Source organism: Miscanthus floridulus, chromosome 13, assembly GCF_019320115.1.
Source record: "Miscanthus floridulus cultivar M001 chromosome 13, ASM1932011v1, whole genome shotgun sequence".
NCBI lineage: Eukaryota > Viridiplantae > Streptophyta > Magnoliopsida > Poales > Poaceae > Miscanthus > Miscanthus floridulus.
In genome coordinates, this window is record NC_089592.1 from 8,975,297 (window position 1) to 9,001,042 (window position 25,746).

Consider the following 25,746-nt stretch of genomic DNA (forward strand, 5'->3'; position numbering starts at 1 on the left):
GGAAGCCTAGTCTAGGACACCTGAGGGTGTTTGGGTGCATATGTCATGCCAAGGTTGCTGTACCCCATCTGAAAAAGCTTGATGACAGGAGTAAACAATTGGTCTACTTTGGAGTGGAAGAAGGGAGTAAAGCACACAGATTGTATGACCATGAAAACAACAAGATTGTCGTTAGTAGGGATGTAGTGTTTGAAGAGAAGAAGATGTGGAATTGGGGGTTAAGCCTGGGCACAAACATCACTGAAGAGTTTGTAGTTGAAGGAGACTTTGAGCCTGAAGGTATTGTGAATGTTGACAATGTTGTAGCAGATCAGGCAGGGGAGACAGATGCAAGTGTTGAGAATTCTGTCAATGTGCCAGATGAGCTACAGATGCCTGTAGGAATGTATGATCAGGGAGATACTGAAATGGTCAATGCAGGTATGTTGACACCACAACACATCATGTCTCAGAGTGACAGTTCCACACCACCATCAGTTAATGAGAGTGGAGCAATGAGGTTTAGAAACCTTGATGAAATTTATGATGAGACCACTGAAGTTGAACTGATGGACTCTGATGTAGAGGCATTGTTGGCAGAGGCAGATGAGCCATCTTGTTATGGTGAAGCAGCTGGTCATCAAGAATGGATGGAGGCAATGGATAAGGAAATGCAATCCATTGAGAAGAATAGAACATGGGAGCTGGTTAAGCTGCCTGTAGGGAAGAAGCCTATTGGATTAAAATGGGTCTTCAAGTTGAAAAAGAACTCAAAGGGTGAAGTGGTGAAGTACAAAGCAAGATTAGTTGCAAAAGGTTATGTGCAAAAGCAAGGAATAGATTTTGAAGAGGTGTTTGCCCCTGTAGCCAGATTAGATACAGTGAGACTATTACTGGCTTTTGCAGCTAATAATGGCTGGAAGATTCATCATTTGGATGTGAAGTCTGCTTTCTTATATGGGGAGCTTGAGGAAGAAGTCTATGTGTCACAGCCTGAGGGATATGCCGTGAAGGGAAAAGAGCAGTATGTTCTGAAATTGAGCAAAGCTCTTTATGGACTTAGACAAGCTCCTAGGGCTTGGAATGTCAAACTTGACAAAAGCCTGAAAAATCTTGGGTTCAGAAGATGTTTGAGTGAACAGGCAGTATACACCAGGGGGAATGGTGTTGACACAGTCATTTTAGGTGTCTATGTAGATGATTTAATTGTTACTGGAGGAAATCCTGAGGCAATAATTTTTTTCAAGAGACAGATGATGACTGAGTTTGAGATGACAGATTTAGGCTTACTGTCATACTACCTTGGGATTGAGGTAGAGCAAAAGAAAGACTATGTTACTGTGAGACAGACTGGTTATGCCAAGAAAATTCTGTTGCAGTTTGGGATGGGTGATTGCAATTCAACAAAGTTCCCAATGGAGCCTGGTTGCAAACTTGATGCAGACAAGAGTGGTCAGGCAGTGAATGCAACTAAATATAGAAAGGTGATTGGGTGTCTCAGATATTTGCTTCATACTAGACCTGATTTGTCATACTCAGTTGGAGTAGCAAGCAGGTTTATGGAGAAACCAACAATTATGCACACAAAAGCAGTTAAGCAGATCATGAGATATCTGAAGGGTACCATCAACCTTGGACTGGTGTATGTGCAAGGTGGATGTTCAGATAAGTTAGTGGGCTACACTGATAGTGATCATGGTGCAGATGTAGTGGAGAGAAGGAGCATAGGTGGCATGGCATTTTATTTGAATGAGAACCTGATAACATGGTGCTCCCAAAAGCAAAAGACAGTAGCATTGTCTTCTTGTGAATCTGAATTCATGGCAGCCACAGCTGCAGCCAAGCAGGCATTGTGGTTAAGAAATATGATCAGTGAGATCACCAAGGAGAAGCCTAAGGCAGTGACTCTCTATGTTGACAATAACTCGGCTATTGCACTCATGAAGAACCCTGTCTTTCATGGCAGGAGCAAGCATATTGATATCAAGTACCATTTTATCAGGGAGTGTGTAGAGAGAGGGCAAATTGTTGTGAAGAGAGTTGGTACCGAGGAGCAGAAGGCAGATGTGCTGACCAAGCCACTTGCAGCAGGCAAGCTGATTGTGATGAGGCATTTGCTTGGTGTGAGAGATCTCGGTGTGTGCCAGGATTAGGGGGGAGTGTGTTGGTGTAATCCTGATCACACATGTGCAAGGAGTATGCAATGACGTGGCGTGTCTGAGATGGAGACGGCAAGGCGGGAAGACCAGTTTCAAACTGGGGAAGCCAAGCCAGGCGTGGTGACCACGCCCACGTTCTGCTGTTAACTGCAACATGTGTTTTCAGTAAACTTGTATCGAGTGTGTAGCAGTTTTTTATAGCTGCAGAGTGTGTGTTAGCTTGACATATATAATGCAGGGTCATTAGGGAGTTGAGTAATGCGTCGTGGTGCTGGTTAAGCACATTGTATCCAGAACAAACCAAAGTGAAAAAGGGCACTGTCTCCCGGTAGTCCACCCGGCGGTTCCAGTTCTTGTGTTCGCTGTGTTGATGTTCTAGCGCATTCTTTGATCTTTGTTGTTCGATCCAGCCACCATACAGCGTGTAATTGAGATCCTTGACCTACAAATCATGTCCCCATCAAGTCTTTTCCCTCGACACCTAAACCCATCTAACCGATCAATTAGACACTGCAAGAGGTTCGGAAGCACGACTCATGTTCCAAGAGGCTAGGAGACTGCTGATCTACATCTACATCAAGTTCTTTATCAAGATAGTACTTCTACTTCACCTACATCAACTCTACTATGTCTACATAGGCATATATGGAATGAGATGAATTTCCACACTAAGTTATGTTAGTGGTCATGTTTGAGCAAAGATAAGACGATCCTGTTATAACTAAGATTATTTTTAACATGGTTATCAGTTATCACAGCAAATGACAAATAGCCATTTTGTACATGGCCCTTACAGCCTTATTCAACAATCCACAATAGGCAATAAGGATATCCTACATGTCACGTAGACACACCATATAGGATATAAAAATCACATGCATGCATGCATGCTGATTTTATCAATTACTTACTATGACAAAATAAGAAATGCGACCGATGCAATGCAGATATATATGCATGAAACGTGCGTACAGTATATGATGAGAATAAGCAAAGGAGGACAGAGGACCACGCACCGCAGGTGATGCGTCTAAGGTTGCTTGAGTGAATAGATGGCCTTAAAGATGCCGACGAGCACACCGGCGATAGACAGGACGGCGGCGATGAGCTTGTAGTTATTGTAGACGAACTTGTGGACAGCGATCCTCACCGGCCTCCGGCGCATGTACTCCTGGATATCTCTTACGATGCAGAAGTAGTTGTGGCCCAGGCGAAGGTGCTGGCCGAAGCCCTTGAAGAAGGCAAGCGTCTGCGTGTTGCTGAAGTGGCTGCACAGCAAGCCCCGCCTCCGGAGCTCGTGCACGTCCTCCTCACTGTCCATGAGCATCGCCAGCACCGACAGGTACGAGCTCACGACGTAGCCATCAGACACAAAGCTGGCGGCGGAGCTAGCCCCGGCCGCCTCTAGCGCCACCAAGTTGACGAGGTAACAGGCCATGACGTCATTGATGAACACCGGAGACAGAGAGCTCGCCGAAGACGGACTTCTTCCGAACGTTCATGTCCGCAAATCGTCCGGCCGTGCTGACCGTCACCCTGACACCTATCTGTGCCAGATCCAAGGCGCTGCTGGATAGAGTAGACAGGCATACCTCGTCTGAGTTGTCTCCATCCTCGCTCCCTCTCTCTTGAGGAGGCATGCCATGTATGAGAATGACTATCGTCACCTATCGTCACCCTGACATACACTGAAGTTTCTTCCATGGCTTGTGATGCTTCTTGTTTCACCATCAGTATTTGTCTTCTGTCCAGGGACGACGACGTGCCTGCACTTCTCTAGGAAAGTGTGAAGGAATCTCTGGGACCTCATGATCCATGAGGGAACCATCTTTTCCTTTACACACAAGAGAAACCTCGTCGCCAAATAAACAAGGGAATCCATGTCCACGGGCCAGAACTCCATTAGGACCTCGAGAACCAGCCAAGGGATCTGGTTCTCGAGCATTGAAATGTCCTTGAGGAAGCTAGGTCCGGCCGAAATGGCGCACCCTTTTAACAGCGGGTCGTCGTCGCCGCTGGACATGAACCACCGAAGGAAGCAGCCGTCCAGGAACATCATAGTCGCGAACTCGGCGTCGCTCAGGCCTTTAACCTTCGCGTCGTCAGCGTCGTAGCAGCGGCGGGCGTCGCTGGCGATGGAGACGATCTTCCCGTAGACATCGTCGACGGAGCGGCCCGAGCCCCTGCACATCGTGTAGGCCACGGCGTGCTTTACCTCCTCCATCTCCTGTAGGTGGGGCAGGCCGTGGTGATACGGGCCAATGGCCACCACGCCGGGCACCACGTACCGATTGTCCTCGCCGCCGAGCCCTCGTAGCCTACGAGGGAACTTGTGGATCATGGCAGGGCTCATTGAGATGCGGGTCTGCACTCTCTCCGCTGTTTTGTGCAGCCTCTCTTTCAAAGCCTCTAATGTCATTTCTTGTGCGGCTGCTGCAGGGATAGGTACAGTTTTTCGTCTGGTGGACTGCTAGCAGCAGGGCCGTGCCCCATGCATGTGCAAGACGTGCGACTGTACGGGGCCTCCCATTCGTAGGGGCCTAAAAAATTATGGCTCCGACTGTATAGGATTCGCTACCAACGTTGCATCTCTCTTAGTGGCGTTACAAAATCCATCTAGCCTGTATCGGCCCGTCGCCCCATCTAAGCGTCTCCATATTGCCAATCAAGCAAGCCGATGCCGAGTGACTGAATCGCCATCCGCACATGCATGACTTGAGAGTGGAGGCTACCAAGGGTTGAATATGTACCATTCTTGATTTATCGAAATGCTATGTACATGCTATTATCGTTCTATTTATCTAGGCTAGTAGGGCCTATTTTAAAGTTTGGAAGAAGACCCTGTATTTTACCGGCACGTCCCAGGCTAGCAGCGCCGATCTCCATATTGGAGGCTTGGAGCTGGTCGCTGGAGGAGAAAACCTCACAGGTGCATCGACCAAACTGTGGATCTATGATCTAGTACATTATATATAGATAATAGACCTACGCAAGATGGCTGAAGCATATAGTTGGCCATTTGGCCCGGGCACTACGGGCCGGCCCAAGCACGGCACTAAATAGCACGGCCCAGGAACGGCCCGGCCCGACGGCCTTCGCGCCAGTGCCTGGCACGGCCCGACCTTAGTGCCGTGCCTGGGCTGCCATTCTGGCACGTAGTGCCGGCCCGGGCACGGCACGCTATATGGGCCGGCCCGGTAGCGGCACGGCTCGTCACCATTGGATCTCCGGCCTCGCTCCCATCGGACCGTTGGATCTAGCCGTTGGAATAGGGGGTATAAAACCGCCCGTCCCGGCCGGCCGGCCGCATCTCGCTCCGTCGCCCTAATTCATTTGCTCTCACTCTCTCGCCTCGCTCTCGGCTCTCCTCTCTCATCTCTCCCCCGTAGCGCCGTCTCGCCCGCTCCTCTCTCGCCTCGCTCTCCTCTCTCGGTGAGTCGGCGTAGCCGCGTTGCCGCGTCGGCGACTCGCTCTCCTCTGTCACCACCGACTTCCTCTCTTCTTCTCGCTCTCCGGTGGCCTCTGGAGCTACCGCTGGCTAGCACTGGCACAATCCCTAACCCTAACCCTAGCTCAATCCCAAACCCTAACCCTTGATCTTGCTTCGTCCTCGCCGGATCCGTCGTTGACCTCGCCGGATCCATCGTTGACCTCGCCGGATCCGTTGGATCTCCGGCCTCGCTCCCATCGGACCGTTGGATCCGGCCATTGGAATAGGGGGTATAAAACCCATCCCAACCGGCCGGCCGCATCTCGCTCCGTCGCCCTAATTCATTTGCTCTCCTCTCTCGGCGAGTCAGCGTCGCCGCGTCGGCAACTCGCTCTCCTCTCGCCTCCGACTTCCTCTCTTCTTCTTGCTCTCCGGTGGCCTCTGGAGCCACCACTGGCTGGCACTGGCACAATCCCTAACCCTAACCCTTGCTCAATCCCTAACCCTAACCCTTGATCTCACTTCGTCCTCACCGGATCCATCGTCGACCTCGCCGGATCCGTCGGTTTCCTCACCGGATCCGTCGGTTTCCTCGCCGGATCCATCCCTCGTTGTCGATTATGTGATCTCTTCCTATGTTTGTGTGATTATGTGATCTATGCGTTTCAGTGATCAAGTTAATATCAATTCTCTATGAACATGTAACTTTGAGTCTTTGATAAGTTCTCTGATATTCTGATATTTTGATGATGAAGTTAAGATTGAGATGATGAAGTTATTGTGATATTCTGATATTCTGATACTTTAAGAACATGTAACTTAAGATTGAGATGATGAAGTTATTGTCCCTGATATTCTGATCAGTTTGAGGTGTTGGGCACTTATAGTGCCAGTGCCGGCACGGGCACTGCTGGGCCGCCGTGCCCAGTGGCACGGCACGGCATGCCTAAGACCTGATAGTGCCGTGCCTGGGCCGGTACCTCGGCACGGCGGCACGGCTAGTCTACCGTGCCGCGTAGTACCGTGCCTAGCTGTGCCCGTGCTAGTGCCGTGCCGGGCGGCCCATTTGGCCAACTATACTGAAGCACACGCCTGGATTAAACAAACTTCACCACCACGCTAAGCAACTTTGCGTGAGCCCTTAAACAATGACCTCTACTTTTGTTTCAAGAGCTCCGCCAATTCTTTAAGATCTGTTTTATACAAATATTGTGGTAGTAGCCCTCAAATCCATTCTAGTAGACATTGGCGTATGGGTCCCACTCATCATTCAGCCATATCCACCATCTTTCCAATCAACTGAGCTAGGGGGTAGAAGAGGAGGGGAGGAGTACCGGAGATGCATGGCACATAGAGGGTGAGGAGCACCAGAGATAGACTACATGGGGAGGCGAGCCATGGTGGGGTCGAGTGCCTTACCCGGAGGAGAGAGCCGCAATGGGACGAGTGCCGGGGAAGTGAGCCGCGCCGGCTAAGGGCTTCACCTGGGAGCCACACGGGGGGAGGGGCATAGTGCGACAAGATGCATCGGGCTGAGGGGCTCCACTAGGGGAGGAGAATAGGGCGACAAGGTGGGAAAGATCGAGTCTAGATGGGAAAAACATGTGGGAGTAAGTTGGTGCAAAAAATCCTAAAAATAAATAGAGAACTTTCTAGTAGTACCCCCCTCGAAGATAAGGCTGAGGGGGAGATTTGGACGCCTCCATAAAGTAGGAAATTGATTTAGAGCCCTCTTGGATTAAGTTTTTTTTTTCCGCGACACCAAAAAGTAGAGTAGAGGTCCTATTTAGTTTCTATGTTGGAGATGCTCTAACCTATCTATCCAGTTTCAAGTTCCTGACTCTACGTGTGGGTGCTGCGCTTATAGCTGATTCTTCCTTTAGTCACAAAAACGTGTCCATCGATTTTGAGGCACTATATTTTGTGATTTTGTCAAGATTTATCAGTCTGGTCTCTCCTATGCCCTTACACGGGTGTATGTGCACCTATATATGTATGCTCGTCTTTGGTAGCAAAAAAGGAATTTTCTCAACCTCAAGGTTTGCCATTCTCCCGTATATGCTAATAATAGTGTTCCGACCAGGAGTGAAATATAGTGGTAATGGCCATTTCATGGTGTCATACACGTAGAGCTTACTCCCTTCGTCGTGTAATATAATGTATTCTAAAGATTTTAGGACAGACACATGTACTCTCACTTTATTTCATAATCAGATGCTATCATCAGTATATAATTAATGGTAATTGGTTGATAGATGACAAGTAACAATATAATACCTATCAAATTTATGTAACTATTTAATGCAAAACTGTTTTGTCCCTAGAATCCCTTATATTTGGGTATAATTTTTCAATGCTTGCACACACTGTATTATATTGCAGAGAATATATATATGCTTTGGGGTGCGCTTGGTTCTCAGTTATACTTTGGAAAGTTTGATCTTTTACCCAGATCCCTTGCTCAAATTGTTGCCAACATATGTTCCAAGCTTCATGTTAACCCGTCGCATCTACATGCTGCACTAGTCTTTTTGTAACATATACACATTCCTGACCTTGTTACTAGCATGTTGCAATCGAAGTTCATGCTCAATTATATTAAAACTCTATGCGACATTTTTTAGTTGTTACTTTAGATAAGTTTATACATTTTAGCATATATACCAATAATTGTAGTTTAATTTAAGCACTCTAGCTTTTGTTAAAACATACTACTACTACTATATATATATATATATATATATATATATATATAATTCTTTTCATAGAGGATGAATGTCTTGAGTGCTATGGTGCAAACTATAATGACTGGTTATACTATTTTAGTAACTAAGAGTAGGTGGAGTTTATAAACCTATAATTTATTATTGATAAAATGTAAAAAGCAAAAAAATTGAATAAAAGATACATAAGCACTAGTGTTTGAACTTAAGCTAAGGTTTCAACTAAATACAAATTAAACCCCCGTAAAGGTGAATTGAAAATTATGCAAACATATATGGAGTAACTGGTACATTTGTCACAGCAAGATAGAGATTATATACTATCTAAATGGATATTATGTTACGAAAAGAATAACGAGAGAGTAAAGATAATCATTTTGATTAGCTGCGCATACTAAATTTATCCATAAAACTTTTAATACTTATGCAACATAAGATTCTAGAATATATCAGGGAGAGTACTAGTTGATGGGGGCTAGTATACAAAATAAATGTAGATAATACATGTACGGGTTTAATTTGTCCGGCGAAGCAGTAGTAATTTAATGTTGTATATTATGCATTAACTTATAAATAAAATATACAGCGATCCCAAATAGGTGCACGTGTGTTAATAGACCAATTTTCCTTAAAAATTGAGAAGGCCATAATCTAGTTTGATTTTTCTTGATATTTTAGAGCTGGTTATACAAGCATATGCATGACTATAATTGCAGTTCACTCCAAGGATAAAGTGAGTTTGATTCCTCTGCAAAAGACCATCTGTGGACCAGGCCTGTACCCTTTATTATAAATTAAACTTGACCGACAAAACTGATCTTTATGGCTTTATCCTTATTCCTTGCCCAATCTTTGATAGCATTTGATTCCAAGCTTTCATTCTAGGCTCTGGTCTTTTTGTTATGGCTGGAAGATGACAAAAGGTAGTTTTGTTTCTTCTTCAGCAGTTTTTTTTTTTCCTAGAAAGGCGATTAATCATCTGACATCTGAATCAGGATTGATCTGACAATTGCATGTTCAATAAATTCATTTCTATGTTTTGCCGATCATGAAGCTTAAACAAAGACTACTGGGGCATGTAGATGCGACGCGCGTTAACATGAAGCTTGGAACTAGATGTTGGAAACGGTTTGAGCAAGGGATCGATCTTTCTGGATAAAGGATCGATCAGTTTTATTTGCCAATCATGATTCTGATGAGTGAAGAACCATATATATAAGCTGAAGCTCTACGAACATGACATGTGAAACTTTGAAAATGACTACTACCAGAGCGGTGTTTGGCGCCATGGACGCCAGTAGCAACGCAGGCACAAAAACAATCCTCATCCGTGATGGCCCAACCCATGAGATAGTACTCGCCATTGACGAGAGGACGGCGACGGCGAACGAGAGACTCAAGGCTCAATTCTCCAAGGTGGACACCAAGATCCACCGATTCCCCCGCGGCCTCCACGGGATCGGCGGCGACAGCGACCGCTACATCGTGCCGAGCGTGGTGGCCATTGGGCCGTACCACCATGGCTTGCCGCACCTGCAGAAGATGGAGGAGGTGAAGCTCGCTGCAGCCTACCACCTTTACAAACACTCGGGTCGCTCCACGTCTATGGAGGTCTACGAGAAGATCTTGTCCGTCGTCAGCGACGCCCGCGGCTGCTACGACGCTGATGACCCGTCGGTGGCGGGCCTCAGCGACGCCGACTTGGCGATCATGATGTTCCTCGACGGCTGCTTCCTGCTGCAGTACATGGTCGGCGGCGGGGACGAGCCCGTGCTGCAGAACCGGATGACGCTCTCCACGGCGCCCAGCATTCAGAGGGACATCTTCCTGCTCGAGAACCAGATCCCCTGGCTGGTGCTGGAGGTGCTCACGGAGTTCATGAACGTCGATGTGCGAAGGTTTGTCAGCGGAATGCAGGAGAAGTTTCAACCTGGAAAGGGGATGGAGAAAGTCCGGTGCTGGATGCATTGCGGATCCACCCCGATGCCCGATGAAAGAGGCCCTGCTGGCCAACGGGACCGCGGGGTCAACACTGGCAGCGATGCCGACGACTACACGCCGCCGCATCTCCTTGGCCTGCTCTGGTACACTCAGATCGGCAAAATGCCCGCGCACGTGAAGAACTACAGGGGCATCGTGTCGTCACTCAAGTCCAGCAGCGCCGCGGAGCTCGCGGAGATCGGCGTCAAGCTGACACCGAGCACCAAGCCATGGTTCGGGGACATGAGCTTCCAGTACCGGCGCCGCCTGTTCGGCAAGCTGTCCCTGTCGCCGGTGTTCCTGAACGACATCACCGCGTGCTGGCTGGTGAACATCGCGGCGCTGGAGGCGAGCACCTCGGGCGCGAGCAGGGAGTCCGACGGCTACACCGTGAGCTCTTACCTGTCGGTGCTGGCGATGCTCATGGACAGGGAGGAGGACGTGCAGAAGCTGCGGGCCAAGAAGCTCCTGTACAGCATCTTCAGCGACAAGCAGGCGCTGCACTTCTTCAAGGGGCTCGCTGAGCACCTCCGCTTCGGCGACCGCTACTTCTCCATCTTGGAACACATCTACTCGTACAGGCGCCGCAGGCCAGTGCGGATCGCCACGTACAGGTTCATATACAAACACTACAGGTTCATTGCCGCTGTCATGTCCGTTGCCGGTGTGCTCTTCAGCATCTTGAACGCACTTTATTCGCTCAAGAAACCTATAAGACTTAGCTAGCTAGCCTGTCCCTTCACTTATTATATACTCTCTCTGTTCCAAATTATAAGCCACTTTGATTTTTTTTGGTATATCAATTTTGCTAGGTAATATGTCCACTACTAGAGAACAGACTTTAGAACGATATTCCAATTTAGCATTAGCCTCGGCATTTTTTTGCCCCCGGGACTAAAGGTCCCTGCCCAACGGTCGTCCGCGGGGCAGGGGCCTTTAGTCCCGGCTGGTATTACCAACCGGGACTAAAGGTAAACCTTTAGTCCCAGCTGGTAATACCAGCCACCTTTAGTCCCGGTTGGTAATACCAGCCGGGACTAAAGCTTTTAGTCCCGGTTTGGGCGATACCCCGGGAATAAAAATTAATCTTTAGTCCCGGTTTGGACCCCTAACCGGGACTAATAATCCCGGCCTATAATCCAGCTCATTTCTTTCTCCCCGAGCCCGAGCCATTCCATTCAAACTCACTGCCTCTGTTTTTCAACTTGCTGTTGTTCTTGCTCTCTCCCCCTCCATTGGTGTTGCTCTTCGATTTTGGAGGTAACAAACTTAATCCTCTTATGTTTTATCAGTAGCTTATCTCATTTTACGATGTAGATGCATGTGTAATTTTATATGTTGGACTTTATTATGATTTTATATGTAAACTTAGAAAATTATAGAAAATCCATACTAGTTGAACTTGCGGACCGTGTTCAAGCCGGCGAGCATGTTCTCTGCCGAGCAGTAACGGACGTCAAGGAGGAGCTTTGATGCTACGAGGGAGAGCAACAACGGTCGTGGAAGACCGTGTTCCCTTTCTCGTAGAATCGGAGCTCTTCCTTGGCCTAGTACGGTGCCGTCCGGTGGAGAAATGCTCGCCGAGTTGATCACGTAAGCAAGGTCAACTAGTACGGATTGTTATTTATTGAAACATGTTTTTGAGCTATAATTTGATGGATATTTGATAACTTCAGACCTACAAATGCCATCTACAAATGTTACTATCCTCGGCAACCTAAACGTCCGCGAGCTCACCGATATCGAACAGGTCACTTAGAATTATTTTTTCCATGAAATGAACTACTTAGAAATCATGCCTTTTTTAGAATTAAATTTTCCATGAAATGAAAAACTTAGTAAATAGTTAGAAAATTATAGAAAATCCATACTAGTTGCACTTGCGGACCGTGTTCAGCTCGGCCAACATGTTCTCTGCCGAGCGGTAACGGACGTCAAGGAGGAACTTTGATGCTACGAGGGAAAGCGGCAACGGTCGTGGAAGACCGTGTTCCCTTTCTTGTAGAATCGGAGCTCTTCCTTGGCCAAGTACGGTGCTGTCCAGTGGAGAAATGCTGGCCGAGATGATCACGTAAGCAAGGTCAACTAGTACGGATGGTTATTTATTGAAACATGTGAAATCCGTACTAGTTTTGTTTAAATATATCATTTTAGAAAATATGAAATTTACACTAGTTTACAAAAATAAGTATAGAAAGTAGATGACAACTGGTACCGGATCATCGGCCTCTTGTTCAGTTGCGAAACGACTGAGGCCAGAACTCCCTCTCATTATCTGCGGCAAGTGTAAGCAGAAGATTGTGATGGAGTACCGAGTCAAGAGACAGGGACCCAACAAGGGTCGTGTTTTCTACAAGTGCCCGAATCGCGATGTGAGTTTCTTACGCATTTTACCTTTATGGCTAATTGACCTGCTTTTCTTGAATATTTTTGACTAAATATTTTTTGGCTTTAATTACAGTGGGAGGGCAATGGATGCGATGGTTGATACTGGGAGGAAGATTATGCTATATACGTGCAGAATTTGGGTGCGCTTGAGGTAGCGGCTGCTGCTGATGAGGCAGTGAACCAGCAGGAGAAGCTTATTGATATTCAACAGAAGAATGATTTGTCCGTTTTAGTTGCGTACGATCACGAAATAATTATGTTACTGAAGTGCATTGTAGTTTTAGTTTGTTTAGTGATAGTTGGGATTGCTTACGTTGTAGCCAGACTTAGTTAATTAATCAACCGTGTGTGTGTCATTTATGTTGTGTAATAAAATACTAAATTATGTTCAAGGTTTTCATAATTTGTCGTGTAATACAGATTATGTCACGCCATTGGATGTACAATGCCGATCGCCGCTCCCAAGACTTTATTGAGGGCTTACACTATTTCTTAGGTGTGGCCGAGGCAAATAAGCGGGATGGTTTCATGTGCTGTCCATGTGCCCTATGTAAGAATTTAAAGGAATATTCAAGCTCAATGAGTCTTCATTCACATTTGCTTAAGTCAGGTTTCATGTCAAACTATATATGTTGGACTAAGCATGGAGAAAGCGGGGTCATGATGGAAGAAGGTGAAGGAGAAGATTTAGACATTGATGACATTATTGCTCAGTATGGTGCCTTTGATGATACTACAATGGGGGGAGATGAAGAAGAGGTAGCGGTAGAAGATGATCTCGGTGATGCTCTTGGCGATGCCTTTCGTGATGCACAACAAGAATGGGAAAGTGAAAAAGAGAGTTAAGTTCGAGCGCATGCTTGAGGATCATAGGAAGTTGCTATACCCGATGGCCGAAGAGGGGCAACAAAAGTTGGGTACAACACTAGAATTGCTACAGTGGAAGGCAAAGAATGGTATATCCGACAAGGCATTTGGGAATTTATTGAACCTCATAAAGAAGATGCTTCCGAAGCCAAATGAATTGCCCATCACTATGTACGAAGCAAAAAAGGTTGTCTGCCCATTGGGATTAAAAATCCAGAAGATACATGCATGTCCTAATGACTGCATCCTCTACCATGGCAATAAATACGAGAATTTGAATGAATGCCCGGTATGTAAAGCATCGCGGTATAAGATCAGGCGCGATGATCCTGGTGACGTCGAGGGTGAACAACGTCCTAGAAAGAAAATCCCTGCCAAGGTTATATGGTATGCTCTTATAATACCACGCTTAAAACGTTTGTTCAGAAATAAAGACCATGCAAAGTTGTTGCGGTGGTATAAAGAAGACCGTAAGGTAGACAATATGCTGAGACACCCAGCTGATGGGTCCCAGTGGAGAGCGATAGACAGGGAATTTCCAGAGTTTGCAAATGAGGCTAGAAACTTAAGGTTCGCCTTAAGTACAGATGGTATGAATCCTTTTGGAGAGCAGAGCACTAGTCATAGCACTTGGCCAGTTACTCTATGTATCTACAACCTTCCTCCATGGTTATGCATGAAGTGGAAGTTCATTATGATGCCGATCCTCATCCAAGGTCCGAGGCAACCTAGCAACGATATTGATGTCTATCTGAAGCCATTAGTTGAAGAACTTCTAGTTTTATGGAACAAACCAGGTGTACGTGTCTGGGATGAGTACAAACAAGAACACTTTGACCTATGAGCAATGTTGTTCGTAACAATCAATGATTGGCCTGCTTTAAGTAATCTTTCAGGTCAGACAAACAAAGGATATAATGCATGCACACATTGTTTTGATGACCTTGACAGTATATATTTGAAAAGATGTCGAAAGGTCGTGTACCTTGGCCATCGTCGATTCCTTCTGTTGAATCACCAAGTAAGAAAGAAAGGGAAGCATTTTAAAGGTAAGCCAGACCATCGGAAGAAGCCTCATAACTGAACCGGGGAAGATGTACTCGCAATGGTCAAGGATGTGAAAGTAGTATTTGGAAAGGGACAAGGCAGTGAATCTATTCCCAAAGATGCTAAGGGACACGCACCCATGTGGAAGAAGAAGTCCATCTTTTAGGAGCTACCCTATTGGCAAGTTCTAGAGGTCCGCAACGCAATCGACGTGATGCACCTAACAAAGAATCTTTGTGTGAACCTGTTAGGATTCATGGGTGTGTACGGGAAGCCAAAGGATTCACTTGAAGCATGCCAGGACTTGCAGGGCATGAAAGAACGAGACAACCTTCATCCAGAGAAGACAGATGATGGACGTCATTACTTAAGTCCTGCTAGCTACACGCTTAGCAAAGAAGAGAGGGACATCATGTTCGAATGTCTAAGCAGCATCAAGGTCCCATTGGGATTCTCCTCCAATATAAAGGGTATAATAAATGTGCCAGATAAGAAATTCCTAAACTTAAAGTCCCATGACTGCCACGTTCTTATGACGCAATTGCTTCCAGTTGCTTTAAGAGGAATTCTACCTCCACATGTACGTCTAGCCACCGTGAAGCTATGTGCATTCCTCAATGCAATTTCTCAGAAGGCAATCAATCCAGTGGAACTAGCTACTCTACAGAATGATGTGGTTCAATGTCTTGTCAGCTTTGAGTTGGTGTTCCCTCCATCCTTCTTTAATATCATGACACACATCCTAGTTCATTTGGTGAAGGAGATTAGTATTCTTGGACCTGTGTTCTTACATAACATGTTCCCCTTCGAGAGGTTTATGGGAGTCTTGAAGAAATATGTGAAAGTCCGTTCTAAGCCTGAAGGAAGCATCGCCTAGGGCTATGAAACAGAGGAGGTCATTGAGTTCTGTGTTGACTTTATTCCTGACCTTGCCCCGATTGGCGTTCCCGAATCACGACATGAGGGGCGACTCAGTGGTAAAGGAACTTTAGGAAAGAAAACATATATCGGCATGGAAGACGATTATTTCAATAAAGCACACTACACAGTTCTTCAGAACTCATCATTGGTGCATCCGTACATCGAGATACATAAGGAGTTCTTACGATCCAAATTTCCAGGGAAGACTGAAGCTTGGATTAGGCGTCAGCACATGGAAAGTTTCAGTGGTTGGTTGCGAAAAGAATGTCAAGGCGATGACAATATTGATGAGCAACTGTATTTGTTGGCTAGGCAGCCATCGTGGCATATCCTCACGTACCAAGGATACGAGATAAATGGGAATACAATTTACACAGTTGCCTAAGATAAAAGGAGCACCAATCAAAATAGTGGTGTTCGCATAGATGGAACAGATCCAAATGGGAATATACAAACATATTATGGCCGCATAGAAGAGATATGGGAACTAGACTACGCACCTAATTTTAAAATCCCTTTGTTCCGGTGCCAATGGGTGAAGCTGACCGGAGGAGGGGTAACAGTCGACAAAGAGTATGAAATGACAACAGTGGACCTCAACAATATTGGGTACAAAGAAGAACCATTCGTCCTTGCTGCCGATGTGAGTCAGGTGTTCTATGTGAAAGACATGTCTACAAAATCAAAGAGAGAAAAAAACGAAGACATCAACTCAATGATCAATGAGCCAAAGAGCCACATAATTCTTTCTGGGAAAATAAATATAGTGGGAATTGAAGACAAGTCAGACATGTCAGAAGATTACGAAAGAAATGTCCGAATTCCACCCTTCATAGTGAAGAAAGATCCAAGCATCATGTTAAATGATGAAGACACTCCATGGTTACGACAAGATCATAACCAAGGGTCATACGTCAAGAAGAAATTCACTGTTGTGCCCGCCTGATACAACGATGCATGTTTAATATATTATGTTTTAGAGACGGATATTATGTAATATGTTATGACTTCACAATTGTAGATCTTGCTGAGATGATCAAACATGGTATTCAGAGTTTTTTCATCTGAGGTCATTTAGTGTCTCATTTGAGCAAGTTTGACCAAGTCAAATTTGGTTAAATTAAAAAACAACACTTTGACTCTAGTATTATGAACTCTAAATGACTTCAAATTGAAAAGTTTTGAATACCAAGTTTGCTAAACTCAAAAAGATCTACAATTGTTGTTTTGGTCAACTTTCCATTTGAGAAAGTTTGGACGGTTCAAATTTGTGATTTTTAAATTTCGACGCCTAAAAACTAGTTTTTGGGACCCTAGATTGTCTCAAATTGAAAAGTTTTGAATACCGAGTTTGTTAAGCTCATCAATATACACAATCCTTATATAGGCCATTTTTTCATTTGAGAAAGCTTGAACAAAATGTAGTTCAAATTTCACAAGTGTGTGACATAGTTTTAGAAAGTATATATGAGATTCAAGAAGTTGTGACTAGTGTTTGATAAAAATTTCTCAAATGGGAAAATGAGCTATGTAACAATTGTAGATCTTGCTGAGATGATCAAACTTGGTATTCAGAGTTTTTTCATCTGAGGTCATTTAGTGTCTCATTTGAGCAAGTTTGACCAAGTCAAATTTGGTCAAATAAAAAAACAACACTTTGACTCTAGTATTATGAACTCTAAATGACTTCAAATTGAAAAGTTTTGAATACCAAGTTTGTTAAACTCAAAAAGATCTACAATTGTTGTTTTGGTCAACTTTCCATTTGAGAAAGTTTGGATAGTTCAAATTTGTGATTTTTAAATTTCGACACCTACTAACTAGTTTTCGGGACCCTAGATTGTCTCAAATTGAAAAGTTTTGAATACCGAGTTTGTTAAGCTCATCAATATATACAATCCTTATATAGGCCAGTTTTTCATTTGAGAAAGTTGTAGAACAAAAAATACTATATTTTCTCTATTTTTATAGGTTCAACAAAAAAATTCCTGTCAATTTTGGTCAAAAACCGAGAAAAAATTGAAACATTGACGTTACAATATTGTGATAATAAATTTCCTATCGAATAATATTAGTTTTATTAATTTTAAGTTAGAAATATATTTTTGCATTAACAAAATACTTAGTATTAGTAACATTTATATTCTATATTCATAAAAGAAATTAAAAACTTTAGGTTACAAAATTTTCCTATTTACAATAAATAATTAGTTAATCAATAGTATTTTTTAAAATAAATATTGCAAAGTATTGAAGTTGCTATGAAATTAATTGATTAACCTAGTATTAAACAAAAACAAAATCCTAGGCCTTTCCAATTACGCTGGCGGGTTGGCAAATTTTTCAGGGCTCTAGTCCCGGCCCAGACCAAGAACCGGGACTAAAGGGTGGGCGGCAATTTCGGTGCCCGCCAAAAAAATACCTTTAGTCCCGGTTGGTAACACGAGCCGGGACTAAAGGCCATTTAGTCCCGGCTGGTAAGACCAACCGGGACTAAAGGGTTGGACCTTTAGTCCCGGTTGGTATTACTAGCTGGGACTAAATGTCCTTTAGTCCTGGCTGGTGTTACCAGCCGGGACTAAAGGGTCGCGGGCTATATATATCGAACGTCTGTTCTATTCATCTTCGATCTCGCCTCCGTCGCTCAGCCCCGCCTGGCCGCGCCATCCGCCGTCGTCGAGCTCGTCTCTGCCGCGCCGCCGTCGTCGTGTACCCCCGCCCAGCCGCGCCATTCTCCAGGCCCGCATCGCCGCATCCCGTCTCCGCCGCCGCACCCGACCCCACCCTCTGTCGCCGACGCTTCCCGCGCGCCCATGCCGTACAGCCTCCGTCGAACTCACGATTTTTACAAAGTCTCGGCTGTACGTTAGATTAAAATGTATTCAATTTTAATTAGTAGTTTATTGTTAGTAGCACTGGCACAATCCCTAACCCTAACCCTAGCTCAATCCCAAACCCTAACCCTTGATCTTGCTTCGTCCTCGCCGGATCCGTCGTTGACCTCGCCGGATCCATCGTTGACCTCGCCGGATCCGTTGGATCTCCGGCCTCGCTCCCATCGGACCGTTGGATCCGGCCATTGGAATAGGGGGTATAAAACCCATCCCAACCGGCCGGCCGCATCTCGCTCCGTCGCCCTAATTCATTTGCTCTCCTCTCTCGGCGAGTCAGCGTCGCCGCGTCGGCAACTCGCTCTCCTCTCGCCTCCGACTTCCTCTCTTCTTCTTGCTCTCCGGTGGCCTCTGGAGCCACCACTGGCTGGCACTGGCACAATCCCTAACCCTAACCCTTGCTCAATCCCTAACCCTAACCCTTGATCTCACTTCGTCCTCACCGGATCCATCGTCGACCTCGCCGGATCCGTCGGTTTCCTCACCGGATCCGTCGGTTTCCTCGCCGGATCCATCCCTCGTTGTCGATTATGTGATCTCTTCCTATGTTTGTGTGATTATGTGATCTATGCGTTTCAGTGATCAAGTTAATATCAATTCTCTATGAACATGTAACTTTGAGTCTTTGATAAGTTCTCTGATATTCTGATATTTTGATGATGAAGTTAAGATTGAGATGATGAAGTTATTGTGATATTCTGATATTCTGATACTTTAAGAACATGTAACTTAAGATTGAGATGATGAAGTTATTGTCCCTGATATTCTGATCAGTTTGAGGTGTTGGGCACTTATAGTGCCAGTGCCGGCACGGGCACTGCTGGGCCGCCGTGCCCAGTGGCACGGCACGGCATGCCTAAGACCTGATAGTGCCGTGCCTGGGCCGGTACCTCGGCACGGCGGCACGGCTAGTCTACCGTGCCGCGTAGTACCGTGCCTAGCTGTGCCCGTGCTAGTGCCGTGCCGGGCGGCCCATTTGGCCAACTATACTGAAGCACACGCCTGGATTAAACAAACTTCACCACCACGCTAAGCAACTTTGCGTGAGCCCTTAAACAATGACCTCTACTTTTGTTTCAAGAGCTCCGCCAATTCTTTAAGATCTGTTTTATACAAATATTGTGGTAGTAGCCCTCAAATCCATTCTAGTAGACATTGGCGTATGGGTCCCACTCATCATTCAGCCATATCCACCATCTTTCCAATCAACTGAGCTAGGGGGTAGAAGAGGAGGGGAGGAGTACCGGAGATGCATGGCACATAGAGGGTGAGGAGCACCAGAGATAGACTACATGGGGAGGCGAGCCATGGTGGGGTCGAGTGCCTTACCCGGAGGAGAGAGCCGCAATGGGACGAGTGCCGGGGAAGTGAGCCGCGCCGGCTAAGGGCTTCACCTGGGAGCCACACGGGGGGAGGGGCATAGTGCGACAAGATGCATCGGGCTGAGGGGCTCCACTAGGGGAGGAGAATAGGGCGACAAGGTGGGAAAGATCGAGTCTAGATGGGAAAAACATGTGGGAGTAAGTTGGTGCAAAAAATCCTAAAAATAAATAGAGAACTTTCTAGTAGTACCCCCCTCGAAGATAAGGCTGAGGGGGAGATTTGGACGCCTCCATAAAGTAGGAAATTGATTTAGAGCCCTCTTGGATTAAGTTTTTTTTTTCCGCGACACCAAAAAGTAGAGTAGAGGTCCTATTTAGTTTCTATGTTGGAGATGCTCTAACCTATCTATCCAGTTTCAAGTTCCTGACTCTACGTGTGGGTGCTGCGCTTATAGCTGATTCTTCCTTTAGTCACAAAAACGTGTCCATCGATTTTGAGGCACTATATTTTGTGATTTTGTCAAGATTTATCAGTCTGGTCTCTCCTATGCCCTTACACGGGTGTATGTGCACCTATATATGTATGCTCGTCTTTGGTAGCAAAAAAGGAATTTTCTCAACCTCAAGGTTTGCCATTCTCCCGTATATGCTAATAATAGTGTTCCGACCAGGAGTGAAATATAGTGGTAATGGCCATTTCATGGTGTCATACACGTAGAGCTTACTCCCTTCGTCGTGTAATATAATGTATTCTAAAGATTTTAGGACAGACACATGTACTCTCACTTTATTTCATAATCAGATGCTATCATCAGTATATAATTAATGGTAATTGGTTGATAGATGACAAGTAACAATATAATACCTATCAAATTTATGTAACTATTTAATGCAAAACTGTTTTGTCCCTAGAATCCCTTATATTTGGGTATAATTTTTCAATGCTTGCACACACTGTATTATATTGCAGAGAATATATATATGCTTTGGGGTGCGCTTGGTTCTCAGTTATACTTTGGAAAGTTTGATCTTTTACCCAGATCCCTTGCTCAAATTGTTGCCAACATATGTTCCAAGCTTCATGTTAACCCGTCGCATCTACATGCTGCACTAGTCTTTTTGTAACATATACACATTCCTGACCTTGTTACTAGCATGTTGCAATCGAAGTTCATGCTCAATTATATTAAAACTCTATGCGACATTTTTTAGTTGTTACTTTAGATAAGTTTATACATTTTAGCATATATACCAATAATTGTAGTTTAATTTAAGCACTCTAGCTTTTGTTAAAACATACTACTACTACTATATATATATATATATATATATATATATATATAATTCTTTTCATAGAGGATGAATGTCTTGAGTGCTATGGTGCAAACTATAATGACTGGTTATACTATTTTAGTAACTAAGAGTAGGTGGAGTTTATAAACCTATAATTTATTATTGATAAAATGTAAAAAGCAAAAAAATTGAATAAAAGATACATAAGCACTAGTGTTTGAACTTAAGCTAAGGTTTCAACTAAATACAAATTAAACCCCCGTAAAGGTGAATTGAAAATTATGCAAACATATATGGAGTAACTGGTACATTTGTCACAGCAAGATAGAGATTATATACTATCTAAATGGATATTATGTTACGAAAAGAATAACGAGAGAGTAAAGATAATCATTTTGATTAGCTGCGCATACTAAATTTATCCATAAAACTTTTAATACTTATGCAACATAAGATTCTAGAATATATCAGGGAGAGTACTAGTTGATGGGGGCTAGTATACAAAATAAATGTAGATAATACATGTACGGGTTTAATTTGTCCGGCGAAGCAGTAGTAATTTAATGTTGTATATTATGCATTAACTTATAAATAAAATATACAGCGATCCCAAATAGGTGCACGTGTGTTAATAGACCAATTTTCCTTAAAAATTGAGAAGGCCATAATCTAGTTTGATTTTTCTTGATATTTTAGAGCTGGTTATACAAGCATATGCATGACTATAATTGCAGTTCACTCCAAGGATAAAGTGAGTTTGATTCCTCTGCAAAAGACCATCTGTGGACCAGGCCTGTACCCTTTATTATAAATTAAACTTGACCGACAAAACTGATCTTTATGGCTTTATCCTTATTCCTTGCCCAATCTTTGATAGCATTTGATTCCAAGCTTTCATTCTAGGCTCTGGTCTTTTTGTTATGGCTGGAAGATGACAAAAGGTAGTTTTGTTTCTTCTTCAGCAGTTTTTTTTTTTCCTAGAAAGGCGATTAATCATCTGACATCTGAATCAGGATTGATCTGACAATTGCATGTTCAATAAATTCATTTCTATGTTTTGCCGATCATGAAGCTTAAACAAAGACTACTGGGGCATGTAGATGCGACGCGCGTTAACATGAAGCTTGGAACTAGATGTTGGAAACGGTTTGAGCAAGGGATCGATCTTTCTGGATAAAGGATCGATCAGTTTTATTTGCCAATCATGATTCTGATGAGTGAAGAACCATATATATAAGCTGAAGCTCTACGAACATGACATGTGAAACTTTGAAAATGACTACTACCAGAGCGGTGTTTGGCGCCATGGACGCCAGTAGCAACGCAGGCACAAAAACAATCCTCATCCGTGATGGCCCAACCCATGAGATAGTACTCGCCATTGACGAGAGGACGGCGACGGCGAACGAGAGACTCAAGGCTCAATTCTCCAAGGTGGACACCAAGATCCACCGATTCCCCCGCGGCCTCCACGGGATCGGCGGCGACAGCGACCGCTACATCGTGCCGAGCGTGGTGGCCATTGGGCCGTACCACCATGGCTTGCCGCACCTGCAGAAGATGGAGGAGGTGAAGCTCGCTGCAGCCTACCACCTTTACAAACACTCGGGTCGCTCCACGTCTATGGAGGTCTACGAGAAGATCTTGTCCGTCGTCAGCGACGCCCGCGGCTGCTACGACGCTGATGACCCGTCGGTGGCGGGCCTCAGCGACGCCGACTTGGCGATCATGATGTTCCTCGACGGCTGCTTCCTGCTGCAGTACATGGTCGGCGGCGGGGACGAGCCCGTGCTGCAGAACCGGATGACGCTCTCCACGGCGCCCAGCATTCAGAGGGACATCTTCCTGCTCGAGAACCAGATCCCCTGGCTGGTGCTGGAGGTGCTCACGGAGTTCATGAACGTCGATGTGCGAAGGTTTGTCAGCGGAATGCAGGAGAAGTTTCAACCTGGAAAGGGGATGGAGAAAGTCCGGTGCTGGATGCATTGCGGATCCACCCCGATGCCCGATGAAAGAGGCCCTGCTGGCCAACGGGACCGCGGGGTCAACACTGGCAGCGATGCCGACGACTACACGCCGCCGCATCTCCTTGGCCTGCTCTGGTACACTCAGATCGGCAAAATGCCCGCGCACGTGAAGAACTACAGGGGCATCGTGTCGTCACTCAAGTCCAGCAGCGCCGCGGAGCTCGCGGAGATCGGCGTCAAGCTGACACCGAGCACCAAGCCATGGTTCGGGGACATGAGCTTCCAGTACCGGCGCCGCCTGTTCGGCAAGCTGTCCCTGTCGCCGGTGTTCCTGAACGACATCACCGCGTGCTGGCTGGTGAACATCGCGGCGCTGGAGGCGAGCACCTCGGGCGCGAGCAGGGAGTCCGACGGCTACACCGTGAGCTCTTACCTGTCGGTGCTGGCGATGCTCATGGACAGGGAGGAGGACGTGCAGAAGCTGCGGGCCAAGAAGCTCCTGTACAGCATCTTCAGCGACAAGCAGGCGCTGCACTTCTTCAAGGGGCTCGCTGAGCACCTCCGCTTCGGCGACCGCTACTTCTCCATCTTGGAACACATCTACTCGTACAGGCGCCGCAGGCCAGTGCGGATCGCCACGTACAGGTTCATATACAAACACTACAGGTTCATTGCCGCTGTCATGTCCGTTGCCGGTGTGCTCTTCAGCATCTTGAACGCACTTTATTCGCTCAAGAAACCTATAAGACTTAGCTAGCTAGCCTGTCCCTTCACTTATTATATACTCTCTCTGTTCCAAATTATAAGCCACTTTGATTTTTTTTGGTATATCAATTTTGCTAGGTAATATGTCCACTACTAGAGAACAGACTTTAGAACGATATTCCAATTTAGCATTAGCCTCGGCATTTTTTTGCCCCCGGGACTAAAGGTCCCTGCCCAACGGTCGTCCGCGGGGCAGGGGCCTTTAGTCCCGGCTGGTATTACCAACCGGGACTAAAGGTAAACCTTTAGTCCCAGCTGGTAATACCAGCCACCTTTAGTCCCGGTTGGTAATACCAGCCGGGACTAAAGCTTTTAGTCCCGGTTTGGGCGATACCCCGGGAATAAAAATTAATCTTTAGTCCCGGTTTGGACCCCTAACCGGGACTAATAATCCCGGCCTATAATCCAGCTCATTTCTTTCTCCCCGAGCCCGAGCCATTCCATTCAAACTCACTGCCTCTGTTTTTCAACTTGCTGTTGTTCTTGCTCTCTCCCCCTCCATTGGTGTTGCTCTTCGATTTTGGAGGTAACAAACTTAATCCTCTTATGTTTTATCAGTAGCTTATCTCATTTTACGATGTAGATGCATGTGTAATTTTATATGTTGGACTTTATTATGATTTTATATGTAAACTTAGAAAATTATAGAAAATCCATACTAGTTGAACTTGCGGACCGTGTTCAAGCCGGCGAGCATGTTCTCTGCCGAGCAGTAACGGACGTCAAGGAGGAGCTTTGATGCTACGAGGGAGAGCAACAACGGTCGTGGAAGACCGTGTTCCCTTTCTCGTAGAATCGGAGCTCTTCCTTGGCCTAGTACGGTGCCGTCCGGTGGAGAAATGCTCGCCGAGTTGATCACGTAAGCAAGGTCAACTAGTACGGATTGTTATTTATTGAAACATGTTTTTGAGCTATAATTTGATGGATATTTGATAACTTCAGACCTACAAATGCCATCTACAAATGTTACTATCCTCGGCAACCTAAACGTCCGCGAGCTCACCGATATCGAACAGGTCACTTAGAATTATTTTTTCCATGAAATGAACTACTTAGAAATCATGCCTTTTTTAGAATTAAATTTTCCATGAAATGAAAAACTTAGTAAATAGTTAGAAAATTATAGAAAATCCATACTAGTTGCACTTGCGGACCGTGTTCAGCTCGGCCAACATGTTCTCTGCCGAGCGGTAACGGACGTCAAGGAGGAACTTTGATGCTACGAGGGAAAGCGGCAACGGTCGTGGAAGACCGTGTTCCCTTTCTTGTAGAATCGGAGCTCTTCCTTGGCCAAGTACGGTGCTGTCCAGTGGAGAAATGCTGGCCGAGATGATCACGTAAGCAAGGTCAACTAGTACGGATGGTTATTTATTGAAACATGTGAAATCCGTACTAGTTTTGTTTAAATATATCATTTTAGAAAATATGAAATTTACACTAGTTTACAAAAATAAGTATAGAAAGTAGATGACAACTGGTACCGGATCATCGGCCTCTTGTTCAGTTGCGAAACGACTGAGGCCAGAACTCCCTCTCATTATCTGCGGCAAGTGTAAGCAGAAGATTGTGATGGAGTACCGAGTCAAGAGACAGGGACCCAACAAGGGTCGTGTTTTCTACAAGTGCCCGAATCGCGATGTGAGTTTCTTACGCATTTTACCTTTATGGCTAATTGACCTGCTTTTCTTGAATATTTTTGACTAAATATTTTTTGGCTTTAATTACAGTGGGAGGGCAATGGATGCGATGGTTGATACTGGGAGGAAGATTATGCTATATACGTGCAGAATTTGGGTGCGCTTGAGGTAGCGGCTGCTGCTGATGAGGCAGTGAACCAGCAGGAGAAGCTTATTGATATTCAACAGAAGAATGATTTGTCCGTTTTAGTTGCGTACGATCACGAAATAATTATGTTACTGAAGTGCATTGTAGTTTTAGTTTGTTTAGTGATAGTTGGGATTGCTTACGTTGTAGCCAGACTTAGTTAATTAATCAACCGTGTGTGTGTCATTTA

At 45.3% G+C, this 25,746-nt stretch overlaps 3 protein-coding genes and 1 pseudogene across 3 annotated transcripts; 2 read left to right on the top strand and 2 right to left on the bottom strand.

The window, feature by feature from the left end:
- Positions 1–3,168: 3,168 nt before the first annotated feature.
- LOC136499397 (putative UPF0481 protein At3g02645) lies at positions 3,169–3,778 on the bottom strand (annotated as a pseudogene).
- Positions 3,779–3,801: 23 nt separating this feature from the next.
- On the bottom strand, positions 3,802–4,557 carry LOC136499398 (putative UPF0481 protein At3g02645). The gene has a single exon (XM_066495068.1). The coding sequence runs from the start codon at positions 4,555–4,557 to the stop codon at positions 3,802–3,804; it is 756 nt and encodes a 251-aa protein (XP_066351165.1).
- Positions 4,558–9,578: 5,021 nt separating this feature from the next.
- LOC136499399 (UPF0481 protein At3g47200-like) lies at positions 9,579–10,997 on the top strand. Its single transcript, XM_066495069.1, has one exon. The coding sequence runs from the start codon at positions 9,579–9,581 to the stop codon at positions 10,995–10,997; it is 1,419 nt and encodes a 472-aa protein (XP_066351166.1).
- Positions 10,998–22,305: 11,308 nt separating this feature from the next.
- Positions 22,306–23,724, top strand: LOC136499400 (UPF0481 protein At3g47200-like). The gene has a single exon (XM_066495070.1). The coding sequence runs from the start codon at positions 22,306–22,308 to the stop codon at positions 23,722–23,724; it is 1,419 nt and encodes a 472-aa protein (XP_066351167.1).
- Positions 23,725–25,746: the final 2,022 nt, after the last annotated feature.

What these genes read in the sequence shown, in the direction of transcription:
- LOC136499400 (XM_066495070.1), top strand. Translation starts at nt 22,306, where the DNA reads ATGGACGCCAGTAGCAACGCAGGCACAAAAACAATCCTCATCCGTGAT.
- LOC136499399 (XM_066495069.1), top strand. Translation starts at nt 9,579, where the DNA reads ATGGACGCCAGTAGCAACGCAGGCACAAAAACAATCCTCATCCGTGAT.
- LOC136499398 (XM_066495068.1), bottom strand. Translation starts at nt 4,557, where the DNA reads ATGACATTAGAGGCTTTGAAAGAGAGGCTGCACAAAACAGCGGAGAGA.